Source organism: Molothrus ater, chromosome 5, assembly GCF_012460135.2.
Source record: "Molothrus ater isolate BHLD 08-10-18 breed brown headed cowbird chromosome 5, BPBGC_Mater_1.1, whole genome shotgun sequence".
Classification (NCBI taxonomy): Eukaryota; Metazoa; Chordata; class Aves; order Passeriformes; family Icteridae; genus Molothrus; species Molothrus ater.
This window is the reverse complement of record NC_050482.2, coordinates 50,789,837-50,811,620: the sequence shown is the minus strand read 5'-3', so window position 1 is coordinate 50,811,620 and position 21,784 is coordinate 50,789,837. Positions and strand designations below refer to the sequence as shown.

The 21,784-nt window shown below is 53.1% G+C and overlaps 1 protein-coding gene across 1 annotated transcript; it reads right to left on the bottom strand.

Moving 5' to 3' along the window:
* Positions 1-319: 319 nt before the first annotated feature.
* On the bottom strand, positions 320-14,166 carry CARD10 (caspase recruitment domain family member 10). Its single transcript, XM_036401770.1, has 20 exons — positions 13,884-14,166; positions 13,433-13,570; positions 12,785-13,110; positions 10,781-10,963; positions 10,274-10,429; positions 10,029-10,154; positions 9,691-9,885; positions 9,454-9,591; positions 8,642-8,757; positions 8,358-8,398; positions 7,552-7,672; positions 6,914-7,094; positions 5,990-6,113; positions 5,397-5,637; positions 5,048-5,117; positions 4,610-4,709; positions 4,132-4,290; positions 2,071-2,192; positions 1,315-1,430; positions 320-1,089 (listed from the first exon to the last, which is right to left on the bottom strand). The coding sequence occupies exons 1-20, from the start codon at positions 14,164-14,166 to the stop codon at positions 882-884; spliced, it is 3,144 nt and encodes a 1,047-aa protein (XP_036257663.1). The 3' UTR covers positions 320-881.
* Between the last annotated feature and the right edge of the window lie 7,618 nt (positions 14,167-21,784).

Below are 21,784 nucleotides of genomic sequence, written 5' to 3'. Positions count from 1 at the left end.
AAAACCAGGGGCCAAGTAGAAAAAGGAGGGGACTTAGTCTGTGGCACGCTTAGCCTGTCCTCTCCCCACACTTCTTGCTGCCCTACAAGAGCAACGTCAGTGCTCCCTCCCTCCCCTGGAGAGCTGGGCAGTTGGGTCTCACCTAAAGGAGGAGAAAAATATCCCATTGTGCATCACCCACACCTTCCCAGTAACACACAAGCCCGCAGCCTGCCACCCATTCCCATTATGAATGGTATTTAATTCTCCTTTACAGGCGGTTTGCCAATGAAAGGCTCCATTAATAATTTACAAGCAATAAAGAGTACAGCTCTACAGCTCCTATAAAACGAGGGTTTGTTGCAACCGGAATGTCACTCCAGCCGCCGTGGGTCACAGGTGTATGAGCCATGCTCCCTGTGCCTTGGGGCCAGAGACGAGGTAGATGGGAAGAGACGACCCGGAGCACACGGTGACACCGGGCAGGGGAGATGGAGGTGACAGGAGAAGAGCTCAGGAGCTTGAAATCTGTGTGAGAAATGCTCCTAGGCAGCCTGACTCCACACAGTTCCCCTACGTTCCCTGTCTGTCAGTCTGACCACGTACAAGGGCAGCCCAAGGTGACAGGGAACAGCCCACAGGGGTGCTTTCCACCATGGTGGTGGAAGATGCCTTTCCAATGAAATACAGGAAGCTCAGACAGGGGAGGCACTGTTATCTGTTACTTCCTGGCTCTTGGTGGCCCTCAAGGGGGAAGAAAGGCTACCCTGGGGAGCCTTTAGCTACCAGCATCCCCTCAGGGAGGAAGAACACACTACCTGGAGGGGCTTGGGAAGGCAGGGACCTCTGAGAGCAGCTCTTGGGGACAGTAGGTGGCAGGAGCCATTCTGCTACCCCCCCATTCACTCTTCGCCCTCCTCAATCCACAGTGGGCGGGTTTGCTCCTGGAAGATGCAGCCACGAACCACCTTGGGCAGCTCCTGGGCATGGCTCCAGGCGTGGGGCTCCACCCGGGCCCAGGAGCAGGGCAGGGTGTGGAGAGCCCGCTCCAGAGCGCGGCACATCTTCAGCACCTCCGAGTCCCGCTGGCCCGCCTTCCCCAGCAAGCTCCTACGGAGAACAGGGACAAATGTCACCCTTGGCATAAAGAGCCAGGGTGGAAAAACCACCCAGGAATGTGCTCACATGTACAGAAAGGAATTGCTCCCCTCACAGCACTGAGCCCAGCACACACATCCAGTGCTCTCGCCTGATCCTTGTCCTGTCTCTGATCAGAGACCAGGGCTTCTCTCTCCTCCTGTGACACCCTCCATCCATGCCATGCTCTCTCCTCACCTGAGTCCTCTAACGTTCTTCTCAGTGACCTCGACATGGATAACGATGGGGTATATTTCACTTTTAATTAGATCCCTCACACCCTCAACTCCCAGCTCTAGCAGGCAGTGTTTATTCTGGAAAGGAAATTGAATAGATTTACTGATTTAAATGGAGAAAAAATAACCCCGGCCCCTGACAGTTACATTAAATCAAACCCCATACTGTGCAATATCATTGCTTTTCCAATACTAATTCAATTAAAAGTGAGATTTATGGACAGTGCCAATAGAAAAGGAGAGAATTAAAGAGCAGGGTCACCCACTCCATCACTGCCAATCCAACCCAAGAGCTCACTGGACCCCTCTCTCAGCCACAACTCATCTTCACATCCTCTTTGTCATCTCTGTCACCCACAGCCTCACATTTCTGCCCTGAGCAGAGCTGTTGCCACTTTGTGAACATGACAAATGTGAGAGCAGGGAGGTCACTTCTGAGTATGGCACGTCCCACTACCTCCCCCACAAATCCCCAATTCCCATTTATTTTATCTGAGCTTATCAGAGACTCAGGGAAATGTCCATATCTGTTGCTCCACAGCTCCACGACACCTTGACCTGAAACACTCTCCAAATTACACAACCCCCAAGCAAGCAGCTCCTTTTCTATCACCACACCACTCTCCCTCTTCCCCCACTCAGCTGCCCCCTCCTCTCCTCCAGTGTGAATGAGCTGCCCCATCCTGTCCCTTTCTCCCCACACCAAAAGCCTCAGCACCTTCTCCATTGCCTCCCGGATCATGTGGATTCGTCCGCTCTCCCTCTGGTCCTGGCGGCCAGTTCTAGGCACAGGCTGCTCCTGAGCGTGGGTTGTGCTGGGATCCCCTCCTGCCAGCTTCTCTGCAAGCCAAGAGAAAATAGGGAGAGAGAGATGTCAGCCCCTTCTCGCTCCTGCACAGGCTTTCTACCTCAGATCCTACACACTGACTGCTGCACTGGTGCTTATCAAGTTCAGTGTTTACAGATTCTGGAGAGCAAGACTAATTATACAGCATCACACTTTGGGCATGGATCTCCTGCAGCTTTCTGGGAGGCAACAAGCAAGACATCACAGCTGAAGACACCTTGCATGGCAAGAGCAGCACCTTGTGTTGTATCACAGCAGCCTAAGCTGGCTCACAGACATTATTCACCCACTGCTACACTGTCCCAACCCCTCCCTAACAGAGCATGGCAGAAAAATAACCACTTTATCCTGCCAGATAGGGTTTGAGTGCTACACAGGCTTATACACAGCTCCTGTAAGTGAGCACCACGGCTGGGGAAGCAAGAGGAGTGGGTGTATGCTGGGTGAGTGGGAGGAAAATGGGTATGAGCTGAACCTCCTCTTGCTGGTGGGAGCCTGCTCAGAGGCAGGACAGCACACAGCAGCCAGCACCAGGAAAGCAGCAGAGAGGTGACGCTGGGACAGAGAACTGGGGGCAGAGCTGGATGCAGCAATGGTCAAAGCAAGGAGAGCCAGGTGCCCCTGGTAACTCCCAAAGGAGGCTGACACAACACACACACCCAGACCTGGCTTGGGAGCCACTGGGCCTGCACTCCAGTGTGGCTGAGGCAGGAGCCAGGCTTTACCTGCCCACCATGCTGCCCTAGGCAGCTGCCCACACTGCCACAGAAACATGAGGAGGCATCATAAAAAGGCTTTTAAGAGCTGCTTGTCCCTAAGATGGAAATAAAATAGTAGTTTTAGCAGAAGGCATGTTTGGAACTGGGTCCAGAGCATGTTCCAGTTATACCAGGTTCCAGGCTGGCTGGGCAACCTCTGCCTGGTGACACAGTACTTCCCAGGCAGACCTGGATCCTGCAAAGCCGTGTTTCCTTGCAGGCTCTCCTGGAAGATTGAAAGAAAATACTGGCAGCAAAGAAAAGAGAAATGGCTTGGGGCTCATGGATTATTTTCCTTCCCTCGCAGCCAGCAAAACTAGCAGGGGACAATGGAGTTTTTGCCCTCAGTGTAAGCTCCCAATCACAGTAAAAGCTTGGAAGCAGGTGCCCTGTGCAGTGTGAGGGGAACCCTGCAGAGGGCTCAGCAGGACAGGATATATGGCCAAGTCACTCAGCTGAGAAGCCTAGCAGCCAAAATTTTCAGAGCCATCCTTCAGCAAACCAGAGATTTTTCACTACCTCCATCATTACCCCGCAAACAAATAAACCAACTCATTTTTCAGTCCTGCAGTTGGCAAAGAGAGAACTCTAAACACCAGGAAAAGAGAGCACTGGAGAAGTGAGGAGGAAGGAGGAAACAGGGAGTTGTCCTCTCTGAATATTCCCTATGGGAGAAATGCCCTTTCCCCAGCAGCCTCTTCAGCCGTGTGTCAGCATCACATCTCCTGGCAGAAGAGGGGGATAACAGCTCCAAGGTTGGAGCCTCCTATTCCTGGGCAGGAAGAGCTGGCATGAAGTCAACCTGCAGATCCCACATCAGCGAGGGTTTTCATCTCTGGGAAGAGCCACCCAGAGCAGCAAGGCAATGCTACACCACTCAAGGAAAGAGAGAAGAACCCCATGTCTCAGGTGACCAGAAGGGAGGGCTGGCTTCCCAGTGGGCCAAAGGGATAGGACACAGTTAAAAACAGCAGGTAACATCTTGCAGACACTCAGCCCAATGAAGTGACATGTCAACAGGCATTACATGGGAAGACCAAAAGATTCCCACACATATCCTCTGAAGAGAGATCTCATGGGCTTTTCAAGACTCCGATGAGACCATAACTCAACCTTCCAAGAAAGGAGCAGCTCTTCAGTGAAACAGACTGAGCAGCCACATGTTTCTGCCTACCTGCTGGGCACACGTGGAAGTCCAGGCGAGAGGTGGGCAGGTCCAGCAGGTTCCTGATGAGCCGTGGTGCAATGCAGCTTGGCAACAGCACCACGGGACGGGGTGTCTTGACCACCACAGGGCGCACCAGGCTGTAAGGCTTCAGGTTCGTGTCTGGGTCTGGAAGACAGCATTGAAAAGAGAAAGCCAAAGGTGAGAACACAGGAGACCAGGACAGCCTACAGACCACCCCAGCGTTCTGTACCACCTCCTCATCCTGAATCATGGAGGCACCTACCAAATCATCTTATGTCCCAGGAGAGACCCTACCCTGGTTACAACACTCACTCAAGGACAGATACCCTGGATGTAGACCCCCTGCCCATTTTCTGGGACTCCCTTGAGTTACGCAGCAGTATATTCTCCACAAAAAGTTGGATGGCCAGGGGACAACTGGGTCTCCAAGGGTGACAGAGCAGGCACAGGGCTAACAGCTCACCTGAGCAGGGGTCCAGCCACAGCTGCTGGGGAGGCTGTTCTGGGCTCTTCTGTGGTTTGGATTTCACCAAGCGCAGCTGGCCCAAGGCCCGTTTCTTTAGCTGAGGAGAAAGTGAGGGCAATTAGGCTGAGAGCACTGCCCTTTTCACACACATGAAGAACTGGCTGCAGAACATCCTCTGACAAAAAGGATGGAGCACCCTTACAAAAAGCAAGGAATTAGGACTGCCATCCATTAGGTTCAGTCTGGGAAGTGGGGAAGTGGTAGAAAAGCAGCCACAGAGCAGTAACACTGCGTGGCCTAAAAGCTTTGTTTGCTAACCCATCTGCCACCTCTGTACAAGTTGGTTTACCAACAGAGTGGGGCAGATTGTCTCTGAGGTGGTGAGATGGCCATGGGCACACACCACAGCTATCATCATCCGCTTCTTTGGCTTACAGTATTTCTGTGGCCTCTCTGCTGCCCGGGCATCTGGCGCTTCTCCTGGATCTTCAAAAGCTGATGAGCCCTGAAAAGACAAAGAGCTTGCACTCAAGCAACTCCAGAAGCCCCAGGGACCATAGCCTGCAGGGATCCTCTTCACCAATCCCACACACCTGCTGAAGCACAGGCATATCAAAGCCCTCACTCAACCTCCCAGTCCCTCAAATGCTCCCAAACACTACCACACTGGTCCCTGAACAAGACTTAGTCATGCTACACCACCAAGAGAGCCCCAGGACTGCTAGGGGATGGCCAGCACAGACAAGGGGCAGGCAGCCCCTGCCTCCCTCCTCGTGCTGGTTACCTGCTGTAGTTGGGCACCGTGCCCTTGTCCAGGTCCCGCAGGGTCAGGGGGTCGACGCGGGAGCAGTACCACTCCAGGCGGCCCCTGTGCATGGTGTCCGTGACGTGCAGGATCTCCCGACACCTCACACACAGCGCGTACGGGTCCGACGGCTCCAGGAGCGACACGTTGGTGCGCACATAGAATGAGTCCCCGGAAAACTTCTTCCCTTCCTCCAGGGCTGCCCGCAGAGGCTGGTATCCTGGAGCACAGAACACAGGGCACCACAGGTGGGGACGCAGTAGACAACAGTCACCAGTAAGAAAGCCAAGTCCCCAGCACAGTTGTGACGCTCTGGATTGGGGTTGGGGTGCAGAGGAGGCAAACAGACAGAAGGTCTGTACCTCTGTCCCGAAACTCAGAGGATGCACAAGTCACACCAGAGAGGGAAAGCTACTGGAGCTATGGCCAACCCCTGTGTCTGACATGGTGGCCTAGGACCAAACAGGAGAGGAGAGAGAATAACTGAGATTAATCTCCAGATTTAGGTGGAGGGTCTAGAAAGGGAGGCAGAAAGCTCAGGTTCAAAGCTGATGTAGCTGCCAGCACCTTACCTTCTAGGTCAAGCTGAAAGATGAGACTAGACGGTTCATCCCAGTGCAGCAGGCTCAGGTAGGCAACCTCCCGTGTGCAGTTCTCCAGAGAAAGCACCTCTTCCTTCAGCAATGGCACCCTCAGCTAGCAAGGACCCGATGCCGTTAGACCTAAGGGCTGGAATAGCACGCACCCCCCAGGCTCCCTCACCCATCAGGGTTACACAAAAGGTTTACAGAGTGAGGCAGGTCTGGGAAAAACTGTATCTGAGGACCTGGCATCCTCAGTCTGCCTCTGGCTGATACCTGCTGCCAGCCATCACCCAGTCTGGATGGTGGGCTGTGAAAGGAAACGTATGTGTGCATGAACATGTGTGGGAGCAGGAGCACTGGTTTGTTTTCAGTTACAGGTGGGATATTAATTCAAGTAGTGCAGCTGTATTTCAAGTGGTGTCATTCTTGGCAAAAGAAATGCCCTTCCCTCCTTCCAGGAGCCTTCTTCAGAGCAATTATTCTCTGTAACTCAGGAGGGTCACAAAGGCCTGAGAAATCTTGCTCCAGAATTGATTGGTTTGTGATGGGCATGTGCAGGATGCAAACTGCTCTGAAAAGCCACAAGGTGACAGACACAAAGGTGAGGGACACAAAGGTGTACTGGCATCTTAATTGTGTGACTCATTTTTGTTTCTCCCTTCCCACAGCTCAAGGAAGGGTTTCAGAAGGTCTTGGCATTTTTACATGCACAGGTACACTCAAGTACTATGAGACCTGGGTGGGTGTTTGTGCTGTGTAAGCTCTAGACAGGGGGCAGCCCTGGAAAATAAGAGAAATAGAGGTGGACTTCAAGCTGGGGAGAGGTCATCTTGCACTGGGGATCACTCTGCACTCCTTGCATCATCTCAGGTGCTCTGCAAACCCACAAAAGGAGCCCATTCCCAGACTCACCTCAAGGAGCCGGCACCCTTCCCTGAGTCCTGCTTTTTCAGCCTGTGAGCCCGGCTTGACCCACTGGACATAAATTCCTGTCCTGTTCCCTCCAAGGATGGAGATGTCTGCTCCAAGCCTCTTCTCCTGGGGTGAGGGGTGGCTGGGATGACCCACACTAGTGAGCTGCACCACCAGTGACCTGGCAAGGAGAAATGCCAAGTCTGGCAACTGAGGTTTACTGCCTTTTCTAAGAGCCAGTCCCCCAAGCCTTGTGTCCAGCTACAGCAGCACAGAGCTCGTGACTCACTAGGGCACACAGAGCTGACAAGGCCCCACAGCCTCTTCTATCCCACCAGCCCCACCACCAAAGCCAAGCTGGGTTCCCACAGTCCTTCCCCACCTAGGCACTTGCATGTCCAGCCCAGAGCAACATCTCCACCCCTGCCATAACCAATAGGATGGTGCAAAAAATTGAAGTCCGGCTAGGAAGCCAGGACTGTAGGATCTTCATTTCTCGCCTCTCCCACTAGCAAGAAAGGGCCTGCAACTGCAAGGGAGGGGCAGAAAGGAAGGGCCTCCCAAGAATGGTCCCTGGCACCACAAAATGCCCCCTCAAGCACCACCACAGAGTGCCCAGCTCAGAGAGCAGCAGTCACCTCCTGGTGACCTCCTTGCGGCTGGAAAGCGTGGACAAGCAGATCTCCGACTTCACCCTGGTGTAGGTGCTGCTGGAAGAAGAGGAGAAGGCCCCCAGAAAGGTGCCAGGAAAACTGCTGCCTAGGAAAGAGCAAAAAGGAGAGGGAGCACTTTACCTGTGCTAATGCTAGAGGTAGCTCATGCTCTGGGGGTGGCAAGGGTCTGCCATCCTCTCCTGACCATTTTCTAGCATCTAATTGGGAAACTGAGGTTGCAGGGAGGCTTTGAATAGTCATCCTTAATAAAAGGGTTTCCCGTGTTTCCTGAGAACAAGCAAATATTTGTTCCCTTCATCAGCATTTTGGTCAGAAGGCAGCAGCAGCCAGGGCCACCTGGATGTGCCCTAGAGATCAGCCACCAGCACCCACCACAGGACCTGCCAGCACCAGGAAGCAGGATGCTCCTATTCACTCCAGGAGACTTACAACCCATCACACAGGTAGTAGCAGGTGAAGGGAGCATCCAGTAACACCTCAGGGCAAAAGTATTTCCCTCTTCTATTACCTACTCCCCTCAACAGCTCTCCATGAGCCAAACAGAGCTGATGCAAACAGCTACCTGCTCTGCAGAGGAAAAGCCAGCTTTTCCAGCTGCTGTGCCTGACAAGGCACGGGGGGATATGAGGGGCCATTGTACCAGGCTACAGGTTCAGAGCCCTCACAATGAGCTGCACAAACCAGAGGTGTGAGGGAGGGCCACTTGTCCAACCCCTCTCCCCACAGCCCCCACTCCTTTTTAGCTAAGCCCGTTGAGGAAAGCCTTGTACCTGTTCCATCTTCCATGCTGCTAAAGGAGCCACAGGACAAGCTAGAAAAGAGACACAAGATGGATCTGTAAGGTAGTGGCTTTTCCAAAGCCTGTTTGCATTCCATTCTCAATCTCAACTCCACAGACTTCCCCACCATCCCCAAGCACCCCTGGAGCCACCACACAACCTCCCAACAGCCCTTCCACTCAGTTCCCACTCCAGGTTCTCTCATAACCCTGCCAGGCATCTCTTACTGGACACCAGGATGCCGACAGAGGAGCCAAGCAGCCCTCAGCAATCACCTTTTGTGGGGCATGCACCTCTCCTCCCGCTGCCGACGGAGGATGGAGCCGATGCAGGGAGGGAAGGGGAAGGTGGAAAGGCGGTTGATATCCTTCTCACTGTCGGGAGTCTCATCCTTGGGCAGAGTGAGAGACATGCATGCTAACACCAACACCCAGCACCATTTCTCCCCTCCCTTCAGGCCAAGGGAGCAAACAGCTCCTTGGCTACCACAGCCCTCTTTGGGATAATCCACATCCCTCCAAACTCCTGGGGGCACCTTGTTTTCCCTAGCAGATAGCTCAGCTAGAGGTCCATGACACTGCATCCCCATCTTTTTGCAAAGCACAAGCTGTGGGAGCAGTAGCAGATGAACAGACTATCCAAACCTAGTCCTTATATTTCTGTTTTAGCCACCACACACCCAGAGGTGTGAGTAACCTGTGGCACTGCCCATTTCAGGGTGCTCTGGGACGACAGTTCAAGGAGTCAAAGGAAAGAACCTGACTCCATTAAAAACACGATGCTGCTACAGAGTTCAAAAGAGTCCAGATTTCTCCTCCAGCATGTGTAGATTAAACAGCATTTTAGGGAGGATAGCATCTTACACAAGGCTGTTGGTTTCTAGGGTGTCATATGGAATGAAGGGTTTTCACACACTTTAGGGCAGGACTGGCCAGTTTGTTAGAGACTGAGAGCTTCACATCTGAGATCTGCTCACACCTTACACACCAAGTCTCACGATGAAGCCACTCCAATGCCGGTATGCTCTTCCTGAGCAGTGTCTCCACTACCTCAGCTGAGGGCCAGCCTCACGTGGTCAAGCACTCACCATGCTCTGAATGGCTGAATCTCCTGGGAATGGGGTGACAGAAGTCCCCAGGGTATCCATGAGTCCATTTGCAGGGCTGTCTATGAGGCTCCAGGTGCTGCTGAGGTTGGAGCAGAGGGAGTAGGAAGAGCTGCACATCTGGGAAAGAAGGGACTGCATCATCCCATTTGCATCCTCCAGAAATCAGCCCTGACCCCTTTGCCTTCCCTCTTTCCCCTTCCTTCTAGCCACCCTCACCTTGCTGAGGCTGCGGCTGCCTTGGCAGCGCTGCAGCTGTGCCTCCAGCGTGCTATTCAGCCCTTCTGCCTGGCTCAGTTTGCTTAGGAGCTCATCCCGCTCCTCCTCCAGGGCCCGCACTCGTTTGCGGTACTGGTCCTTCTCAATCAGGCTCTGGGAGTATTGCAGCTGCACCCCATCACGGCTCTGGATGGCCTGCAAGGAGCCAGAGAGCGAGAAAAGACACAGAACCGCACTGCTGATCCACACCTCCCACCCTGGCATGGCTGCACGAGATCCACTGGGGAAGGAGAGGTATCTAGAGCCCTGTTCTTGCTGGGCAGTCACAAGCAATTTACCTGGTCCCGCTCTTTTTCGATCTCCTCCAGCTGCAGCAGCACCGTGTTCATGCGATGCTTGTAGAGATCACAGTCCTTCTGCAGCGTTCTGTATTTCAGCTGCAGATCTTCCACCTCCTGGAGGTACTGGTAACAGCAAGCAATGAGCATTAGCTTTCCTGAAAGCAACTGCCTTACAGCATCCCTCCCCTCTCCTCCAGGCCCTGCTTGGTGTGCAGGGACAGAGGTGGTCATGAATGCTCTACCTTATCCCTCAGCTCTTCAGCCCACTGCAGCTCATTCTGCAGGGAGTTGAGTTTCTGACAGAGATCCTGCCGGTCGTCTTGGGCTTCCTTCCAGTCATGCTCCAGGATGTCCAGGAGGATCTGCTCAGAGCCTGGCACTGGGCCCTCACCGGGTTTCTAAGAGGCAAGAAGGCACTGTAACTGCACCACAAGCACCAAGGGAGCAACAGAGCAGGGCAGTGACCGGCAGATTGGAACAACTGCCATCATCATGCAGCATCAATCTGCTGTGCACTCCAAAGCACAAAGTCACACTTGTGAGCCCAACCAAGAATTCCAGAGCAGGAAAAAAGCACCCATCACTACCTGGACACAATGGCAGCCATCACAGCCAAGCAATATGCTCGAAGGATGGGACAGGCCAGCCCAAACCAACAATTTCCCCATCTTTCCAGTGGCTATGTAAACAGCACTGGAGATGGCCCAGGAAAGGAGGTGACCTGGACCCTGCCCTGCCCTGGCAGGTACCTGCAGCATGCCCTGCAGCTCCTGCAGCGATGCCGTGAGCCGCTGGTTCTCAGCCCACAGCTCAGACACGGTGTCAGGCTGGCCCCGCTCCTCCGCCTCTCGCTGGGGCGCTGCCGACGCCTGTCTGCGCAGCAGGCTGCACTCCTCCTCCAGGCTGGACACTTTGCATTTCAGCTGGTCCACCTGCAACCCAGGGAAGAAACAGTCTAACACACATGGCCCTGCACCTCTGCCTTACTAGGAGAGTGAAGCAGAGAAGGTGCTGAGAAGAAAACAGGTCTGGAGGCAAGTAAGGCATGGGAGGCAACCACAGGCAACCATGTGAAGGAGTGTCCTACTGCTGGGCTGAGGTTAGAGCACAGCTGCACTCAAAAGCTTCCCCCTCAGGGAAAGGAGGAAGAAGCACTTGCACAAGCATATTCAGGATCATCTCTTGGTGCAACAACTTTCTTGCTACCCCGAGGGCATCCACAGTGCAGCCGGACTTGACCGTGGGTGGACGGGGGACCTCTGGCGCGCAGCTGTGAGTAACTCAAAGATTCCTAGAGCAGCTGAGAAACAAATTCACAGCAGCAAAATCCACTGGAGGCTACTCAGTGTGGGAGGCCACCTCTGGCCTGGGAGGTGTTTGAGGCTCAAGCTGCTGGAGGCTGCAGAGTACTACAGGGGCATCATCATTCCCTGGCCTGGTCCCACCTTCCTCCACCAACATGTCTCATCAACAGGAGACAGCAGAGGACAGTGACTTTTAAGGATAAGAAAGGTCCTCCCAGACCTGTAATGAATGATAAGATCGATCAGAGAACCAATTTCACAGGTAAGGCTTTGAGAGGAAATGGGACAGGACAAGCCTATCAAAGCCACCAAGAAGCACTGCCAAAATTACAAAGGAGGGATTCAGGAACTGAATTACTTCTGTGAATGTGCCCAAAAGACCTACAATGACTTTTGGGGACCAGACACTTCTGGACTCAAGACTCAGGAGGGGAAGGCAAGCTGAGACTCTGCTTCCAGGGGGATTTCTTCAGCCCACAGTTACCTTCAAGTGATTCATCTCCCTGTTCCAAAGAGGCCCAGGGGAGCTGGCATTGTCAGGAATACAGAAAAAAAGGTAGGGGAGGATCCTGCCACTGGCAGAACAGAATGAGGTATGAAAGGAAATCACAAGGCTCTGTGAGAGGTCCAGGCCCATACTGGTAGGGGGAATGCCAGGAGGCAGCAGAGCACTTAAAAACACAGGTTATTAATAGGTTCAAGGTAGGGCTGTCCTTGCCCAGGCAGGAAATGGGTGCATGTTTGCAGGAGGTGAGAGCCTGGCAGCTGGAGTGCAGTGTCATGAATTCCTGCAGCTATGCAGGGCATGAGTCTTACAAACGTCATGAGAGACATGAGGAGGCGGTGGGGAGTGGCAGGGGGAATGGAGTCTAAGCCAAAAGGCTCCTAAGCTCAGCAAGGCAGGCTGGGCAGCTCCAGGCAGCACACATACACACCCAGTGTGAGTGGCTACACAGCCACTGGCCTCCCTAAGGAGAGGAAAATGCAAACCCTTGAAGGGGAAAAAGTAAATACAAACACACAGCTTGACAGCGTGGAGCTGCCCGCTGCCTGCCTGTGATGCCCAGAGAGCAGTGCAGGCAGCACAGGCAGGAGCACACAGGGCATCTTGTGGTGCCAGCAGCCAGGCTGAGCATCAAGGGATGCCAGGGAAGACATCAGCCCTGCTTCTGGCTCCTCTAGAGATATACCTCCAACCACACCAGGTGGCAGGAACTGGTGATGTATCTCCAGCTGCCCCCAGTCATGGTGAGCCTCCTGCACTGTGCCCATGCCTCAGCCTCTCTGCAGGGCACATTTCCACCAAGAGCAGGGCAGGATCCCCATCACGCATCCTGTGTGCCATCAGCTCCTTCACGCTCTCAAGCCACCACGTGCAGACATCCATGGGCCATCAGAGCCCCACCACATCCTGCTGCCCACCCCTGTGCTCCCTTCCCAGGATCCCACCAGCAGCTGCAGGTCCCTGCTCCGCAGCACAGCCACGTTCTTCTCCTCGCAGAGCTGCGCGTAGCGCATGGCCATCATGTAGTTCTCGTCCTTCAGCCTCAGCAGCTCCACGCTGTTGGAGTCCCACTCCTCTCTCAGCCGCTGGCAGCGCTCCTGCACCTTCAGGAGTTCCTTCAGCTGCTGTTCCAGTCGGACCTGCTCTTGCTCCAATGCCTGGTTTTTCACCTGGAGCTGGTGTTCCTTCAGCAGGTGCTCTTTCCGCTGAGCCCTCACTTTCTTCACCTCCATCATCAGGAACTGAGTTAGTCCCTCAGGGCCTTCCTCATCTGGGGAGAGAAAAAGGAGAACCTGTTCCTGGCTGCTGAAACAGGGGTAACCCCAAGAAACAGATCTGCCCAATGCTCTGTTTTCCACAAGGGGTGACAAGTTCTCCTGAGGGTTTGCAGCCCTTGCTGTCCCAGGCTTATGGCACCAGTCTGTCACACCTGTATACATGGCCCCCTCCCTGCCAGTTCCAGAGTACAGAACTGTCCTCACACACTGGCAGCATGAACCTGGTTTTTAAGAAGACACATGAACTTGCACAAAATTTTCTGGCCCTTCCCATGCAAGCAGCAGCTGAAGGGAGAACAGAGCACCTGCTCCTACCCAGGATTATAGAGCAGCGCTGGGCTGGCTCCCTCCCCGTGAGCCGTGTGTAGTGCTCTGGGTAGTAAAACTCCAAGGATTCCAGGAAGGCTTCATAGCCTCGCTTTCCACGGCGCCGAAGGATGTCCATCAGGTAACCTGGAAGAACAGATAAAATACTTAAGTAGGATGAATTCCCTGCAAAACAGAGGACACTGTGTATCCTCATTTCATGATATGAAAATAGCATCTCCATCAGTTCTACTTCCATCCACAAAAATGGGAGTGGCGAGAGGAGGGAGAATGAGGTGAGAGCACTGCCCTCTTCTGTGTGCATGCAGGGGGAGGCCCTGGGTACAGAGCACCTCAGAGAACAACAAAGCACAGTGTGTGCAGCATCCACTCTGTGTCAGAACCACGCTATCCCCCCCAAACCAGGCCCATCCAAGTGCAAGTTTGTGTCTTCTCCCACCTGTCTGGTTGCTCTTGCAAGGGAATCGGCAGGAGTTCAGCACCTCCTCCTCATCCTGCTCGTCTATGACACGGCACTGGCGCAGGTACGGCGTCAGCTTGGCCGGGTTCAGGGAGCGGGTCAGCTGGTGTCGGGCACTCTCAATCTTCTCCCAGATGGTGTCCTCCTCCTCCTCCTGCTCTGAGAGGCTGCTGGCTTGGAGAGGTGCATTCTCCACGGCTGGAAGGATAAAAGGAAAGGAGAAAATGATGAGGAATGATGGAGAAGCAGGGGTAGAAGGCATAAGTAGGCATGGGACAATGTGAGTCCAGGTATGATCCTGCAAATGATCCATTTGTCCAATCTTCCAAATGGGACACAGATACGATAGAAAATATTTTACACACAAATGGGTTCAGGAGCATCTTGAGTGTCCACCTAGAGCCTTAGATATGTAGAAGGCAAGTGGTGCATAAGGGAGTTAGAAGCCTATACAGTAGGAAGTCTAGAGAAGATATAATCCTTATCTCTCAAACATTCTTAAATCCTCCCAGCCATCACACACCCTCCCTTTTGTCCCATCCCTGAGAACGAGAAACTCTCAGGACCAAGATTTTTTGCAGCCTGGGACATGCTTTCTCCTCCTTGGAACTGGAAATTACCCAGCAAATGAATCCCTGGCACTGTGCAGCAAGCATTGGTGACCAAACAAGTTCTCAAGGGCACCATCCATCCCACAGAGAAGCTTGGCTACAGGTACTGGAATCAGCAGGGAATCATATGAGCATATCTTTGTTGTATCTTCCACACAGCTGTACGGAGCCCTGAAAATATGTAGCAACAAGGCAAGCACTCTGCCAGCCAAATAAAGCAAGAGAGAACCCCTCAAGTGAATGGCCAAAACCTCTCAGAGCCATGGTGAAGCTGCTCCATTAAGTCCTAGAAGCTGTGATGGAGCAGGTATGAGCAATGTGCTCTCTCCAGCTATGGATCAACTCAAACAGTGTTATCTGTTTTCACTCGAGGAATGAAATCTGCTTCACAGGCCACCACAAATCCTTTTAGCTGTGAAGGCAACGCACAGCAAAGATCTCCTGAGACTTAGAAGGATTTCTCCTCCAACGTGTGCACAGTTGCCTGCTGCTGTGCTGCTGGCATTAAGTCTAGCTTTGGAAGCCAAGGCACACAAACATCCCCAGGGGCAGGGCAGAGGTTCACATTCCATGGGGAAAGGAAATGTCCTAGTCTTTTTCCTTTTCTTTGGAAATTTGAGGGTGGAGTTCTGTTTGTTGGTTTCGGTTGGGTTTTTTTGGGTTTTTTTTAACTTGTGGTGCAAATTATAGTGTGCTTTTTCAGACTGACAGCCAGCACAACAAGGAGGATGGCTAAGAGAGCTGTGCAGAAGTGAATCCTCCAGATACAAACACAAGAGGCTTGGGGTCTGATGGATGGAAGATAGCAGGAACAGAGAATTGTTGACACCACAAAAGATTCCAAAGTGTCTCATTTTCTGCACCAAAGAGTTTAGGAGCCTAAATACAAATACAGATATGGATTGTTTTATGTTGAGTAAAACCAGTGTTTCTTGCAGCAACTGAACTCTCATTTGAGAGTCTTGTCACACAGACACAAGTATGCTGGAGGAGGACACAGCAGCAGGTCACAGAAGTTGAGCTGTTTCAAACTGTACAGCAGATTTGTCCCTTTAAGTCAAACTCTTTCTCCAAGAAACTCAAGCCGGCTGCACAAGCCGCGACCAGCTTCTCGGCAGGAGGCTGGGCAGAGCTGGAAAGGGAGAGGGAGGGAGAGAACGAGAGGGGAGGGGTGGGCAGAAGGTTCCAGAGCCGGCAGCCCCGCTCCCGCTCCCGCCCGGGCTGCCCCCCTCCCGCGGCGGGCGGAGGGAGCGCTTCCCTTTCGCGGGTCTGAAGGCGCCCTTCGAGAAACGCCGAGCCGGAGGCCATTCCAGAGGAGGTGCCGGGCGAAGAGGATAAGGAGCGCAGACATCCCCCACCACCACCACCGCTCCCGAGCCGGTGCCAAACTCACGTCCCGGGGCGATGCCGACGAGCTCCGCCGCCTCCGCGGCACAGGGGCCCGGCGGGGCTCGCCGACCCGGGAGCCCGCTCCTGGCCGGGGCTCGCCGCCCCCGGGACCCCGTTCCTGCCGGGGCTCGCCCCTTACCTGCCATCCCCGCTCCCCGCTCCGCTCCGCGCTGCCGCCCCACCGCCCGGCAGGTGTGTCTGAAGCGCCCTGCCCACCCCCCGCACTTTCCCACCCTCTTTCCCTGCCTGCCTCCCTCCCTCTCCCTCCTCCCCTCCCTCGTCCAGCCGGCTGGAGAGAAGCCGGCACCCCCGGGCTATGCAGAGTTCAGCTCTGCCCACCCCCGGGGGTCGCGGGCCACTCACCGGCGGGGCGGGGGCGGATCCCCCTCGGCCACTCCCGGGTCCTGAGAGCTCCAGCTGCTCCTCACCTGGGCGAGCCAGGGAAGGGTTTTTCTCTGCGTGCGTCCTGTCCTAACCCACCTCGGTCCCCAGCCCCGGGACAGAGCTGTTCCCCGGAAGGATGTGGCTCGCCAGCCACTTCTCTTCCGAAACGCCCCCGACGGACCGGCGGGGGAAGGAGGTGCCCGCCTTGGCCAGGACCCTGCCCGGACGGGATGGGGGTCTCCTCGGCAAGGCACAGCCCCCCCGCGCTCTTCCACAAAGAAGAGATTCGTAAGGAGAGGCTGCCTTTGGTTCCAGGGCTGCAGAAATTGTGGCCAGGCCACCCAAGCTGTAGGCTAGGTTCTGGACTGGAGGGGGGATCCAAGCAAGGGGAAAAAGTTGAGAGTGTTGGAAGGATGCCTGATCCAGGTCAAGAAGAGATCCCACAGGCTAGATTTTGGCCCCAATCCTCAGCTGTGTCCGTGGGTGGAACTGGGTGTGGAGACACCCCAGGGCAGTGTGATGGAGATGTACTCCAGGGCATGCAGGGGCTTGCAACCTGGGCCAGGCACAGTGGATGCTGGGAAGCCTTCCTCTGGTCCAAGTGGCCACAGCAATCCCAGGAGTGGACCTGCATGTCCACAGAGCATCCCAAAGAGTTTGCACAGAGTACCCTCCACACCTGCCATGTACTCAGTTGCCCAAATCTATGCATACCACTGGACAAAGAGGGCTCTGGGAGAGATGGAACTGGACACCAACATCAACCCTCCCTCCCCCTTCAAAGCTAAGATGTTCTTCATTTTCTCTAGCAACCCTATTTCACTCTCATTTCTTCATTCTCAGCTGTGTCAGACCTCAATAGCCAGGCTATGGAGTGCGGGCTCTGTACAAGAAATTCCCAATGCATTATTGAGCTCATAAGAAATGGGAGTTCCCTGATTCTCCCCAGCCTTGGAGTCAGCCCAGGGTAGCACAGAGTACTGCTGTGCATCCCTCCAGGCTCTGAACACAACATGAAGGAGGTCTGCACTGCTCCTGCCCCTGCCAACACACTCAGAAAAGGGAAGTGCCTTTAGCACCCCACCACTGCAGCTTCTAGACCCCACCTTTCCACGGAAATCTTTCTCTCCTCATTCACATAAGTGAAGAAGCAGATGTATGAACTGGGCCACCCTTCCCTAAAGAATTTCTGCTGCACCCAAACTGAACATCTTCATTTGTTTCTCCTCCAGGGCCAATGGCAGGGTTCCTGCACCAGTTTCAGTGAGGTGATTTGAGGGAAGGGAGGCTTCCATGAGACCCTTTCCCCATGCTGCATAGCTCCTGTCAAAATGAAGCACAGCCACCACCTGGGAACTGAGAGTGCATCTGTGTGATGCACAGAGCACACAGCCATTTTGTTGCAAAATATACACAAATACTGAGCAAATGCCCAGCATGTGCACAGAGGTGGAGCTTTCAGCAAACTGCCCTTGGATGGCATCCATCCCAACAGGCACTGGTTGACACTCTGAGCACATGGATTTGTTGTTGACTCACCCACCCTGAGAGGGGTCCCAACAGCCCCTCCCCTCCCCTGTAAGCCCAGCACTGTACAGCTCCTACACAGAGGGCACATGGTGACCCAGGAGCACCAGCAGCAGGGCACAGCTCCTCTCTCCAGCCCTTACCTCCAGCCAGAGGCATCCAGCTGAGTGATGAAAAGCAAGTACAAGCAAGGCTGCCCGCTGGAAACCCATTCTGACTCAGCACATGTCAATTTTTGCCTGCTAGGTATGCTCTCAAAAACAACTCAGGTCTCTCTCTCTCCCTCTCTAGTGAAAAGACTTCCTGAGCTGAGTACTATGTGGTGATAGAAGATAAGATCTTCACAATCATGATAAAAGTCCCAAAGCAAGAGTTGGTTTCTCTCATTCACACAGAGACCAACACAAGGCTGATGACAAAGAAATCCTCTTCCTCCACCCACCCTGACCCCACGGGCAGTGGCTGCACTGCTTTGTGACTCAGAGCACTCAGACATCAGACAGAGCAGGTCTCACATCAAGAACAGCTAAAGAAATATCTTCACCCTAGGTTGCCCACGGAAGAGTCTCAGACATCCAAGTCCAGGGAAAAATAAATAATTCAATAAATGACTGGTACTGCAATAAGGGCAGGTCCTTAGACTGACTAAGTGACTAATTTCCATAATTTTTTTACAAGCTCTATTACCTGTTCTCCTTCATGGAGAGTCTCTGTACTTGACAGGTATTCCACAAGCAAGAAGACCACCCCTGGCTCTGGGCTGGGTAACTGATTCCAACAGCTCCTGAAGAGCAATAATACATTCCATGTTTTTTTTTTTGGCCAGGGTGTGGGGGCACAGGGATGCAAAGCTCATGCTTTGGAGGGAAGCTTCAGTTGTATAAGACAACCCCAGTTTGCTGGAGATACACAGTCCCACCAGACTGTACATGCTCACAGCCAGATATCACATTTCCAAAACAGCTTTAGCAGCAGCACTTGCTTTAGTGCTGGCACACTTGAGTTCACACTAGGAATGACACGGGGGTGTTTGGGTGGGGTTTTTTTTTTGTTCTTGTATTGTTGGTTTGGTTTGTTGTTTTGGGTTTTTATCAAATCCTAACCAAAATAGTTGCACTGGTGAAACTTTCCCAGCCACACAGGCTCACAGAGGAAATCTATAACAAGCTAGCAAATGGTGAGCCACGAGTCCTTTCCATCACCAGAAGATGGGCTTAGCACACATGGCCACAGAGTGTGGCAGCTGCTGGGTTTTCTGCAGAGCCTTGTGGTGTGGGGTGACACTAAGAGGTCAGAGGGACCTGCCAAGGCGAGTGAGCCCGTGCTGTGGAGAGCTGGGCTGGCCATGCCTCAGCACTGCATTGTTTGCCCCTGCCTGGAAATAGCTTTAGGGAGGTCTGCAGCGGGGCAGGAATTCAATAAATTCCTGATTGTGTGGCTAAAATGCCATTGGTACAAAGCTCAAGCTGTGGTTACAGATGGTGAGCCGGTTTTGGGAAGCACAGTAAATTCACAAAGCTCAAACTGCCTACCCACAGTGTCCAGAGTGTGAGCCAGTCAGAACATCTTCAGCAATATATTTCTTACTTGGTCCTTCTTTTTTTTTTTTTTTTTTCCTCCTTCCCCAATCGAAATAAGCTATTCTTCTTGCAGCCTGGTGATTTGCAAAGACTTAGAGTTTCCATTGAAGTTTTAGGGGGGAGGTTTGTTAACGTCTCTCCAGGGTGATCTCCCAAGTCAGGTTGAGGAAGTGAGTTTGAAATAATTCCCCTAATAATAAAAATTTCCACCCTGCAATAGCTGTCCCAACACGATTTGATGTCATGAAAAAACTCTGCAGTTTCTGTTCCTGTGTGGAACAAAATAAATGCCAAAAACACAAAAGGACTTGTGAAACAGAATAATCGACTCCAACCTGGTCTAATTGGCTCATACACGGCTTCACGCTGGATTAGTTAACACACGGAGAAAAAAAGCTTCTCTTAACGACTCTCATCAAACTCAGTGTTTATATTAACAGCCTTTGCAAGGACTTTGACTACCTGCTCTTCTGCCTGACACTTTTAACAGCAGATATTAAGACCACAGCAGCACTGACAGTGGTTTATTCCCTTCACAGCAGTGGCTGCAGAAGGGAGGAGGAATGAGGTCCCCCCTCAAAAAGCGAGTGGCCTTTACAGCAGGAAGGAAATGCGTGTGTCTGTGTGGAGATAGCAAAACAAGCAAATATTTCCTTCAGCATTCCTCCCCCTCACCACATGGACACACCCATCGCCTGGAGCTACAGGAGGCAAAAGCATGTGGGAGCCCTTTGGTAAGGCATTAGCAAGAAATCTGTGTCCTCCTTAGGGCACCAGAGGTGTGCAGGGTCACAAGGAAGACCTGAATTAGAGCAGAATGACGGGATTAGAGTCACTGGGATGAGCTTTCTCGCTCCAAGGCTGCCCGGCTGCCCCTGGCAAAGGGGCTCCGACTCAGCAGTTGCTTTATTCTTAAACCATTATCCCAGTGGGATTAGTCTCAGCTTTTTTCCCCTCGCTCTCCAGAATACAAGCCAACCAAGAGTCCATCTCAGGGGTCATTGTGAATCTGGTTGGTGACCCTTTGAAAGAGGACCATTAAAGTCTGCCCTCAGCTGCATAAGAAGGGTCTGTGAATACAGGTTACAGTGAACACAGGGGAGCAGTCTGGTCTCCCCAAATATGACCCACTCTGTCTAGAAACTGGGAGTGAATTCAGTTCTCCAACAAGGGATCCGCCTTTGTTGCTTACTCGGCTGTGCACGAGCAGAATTTGTTTCTCAGGGAGAGGAACTACATGGACTGAGGGTGTACTCACAAAGAGTGGGTACCTGCTTAGAGAGGAAAACAAATTACTGTCCAAGAGGAGAGGTGGTGGGGAATGGAGCCTAGAGAAGGAACAAACACAACGGCATTTCAACTGCAGCCAGCAAACTCACCAAAGCCAGCCCGTCTGCCTTAGTGCCTCCTTGCACGCCAAGGCTGCAGCCACCAGAGGTCAATGTGACCACATGAACCTCACCCAGCTGCTGGCTGCTGCACCCCTTAGAAACTGGGACGTCGAACACACGTATGAAGTAGTGTTTTCCACCTCTTAGGACATAACTTTGGGACAGATTTGCATGTAAACCAACATTCAAAGCATTAATCACAAAAGGGCCCCAGCATTATCCTGGGAAAAAAAGAGCTTGGGAATGACAATGTCTCCAGTTAGCATCCTGCAAGCCCACTGAATTGAGACTCTTACCTGGCTGTGGTCCCCACAAGTGCTCCTGACACCCCAGACATGTCTCAGTCCTTCTGGTTTCAGTGTCACTCCGGTATTCTCACCAATCCCAGCCTTGGGAGCAGGAAAGGGGTGGAAATGGGCAATCTGTCCTTCCCGCTTCTGCTTTCTGGGTTATAAGTCTGTCATAGTGAATGAGGTCTGCCCCAGATCCAGGCTGGCTGGATAACCAAGTAGCTGACTTGCAGCAATGGGTTAAATGGGTTAAATGAGGCAGGGTCATCAGTCTGGGTTAGAAGTCAGAGAGGGATGATGAGACTGCAGAACATGTGAAATCAATGTGTCTAGATAGCTTTGGACCAGCCAGCCATTCCTCTGCACTCCCATGTGTACCAGTTCTCCTCTCTATCTCCCCTATATCCTCCCCTAGACCTCCTCAAACAGTCACCGAGAAGCCCTTTCCATCCTGGCCTCCCAACCCCTCCATCACCTCTCACCTAATCAGAGCAAACAGAACACTCCCACTCCACCCCAGCAGAGCTCCAGCCTTGTGGGATGGACAGGTTTCCCCAGACAGCACACATCATCCTCTCCAAGAAGACTCCACTGCACTGCAGGATCACCAGTGACCCCCCACAAGGCCAGCTGCCCAGACCAAGTGTGTTTCCACCATCTCCCAGGAACACTAGCTTAGGATGGGAGCAAAGAAGCACCAAGAGGCAA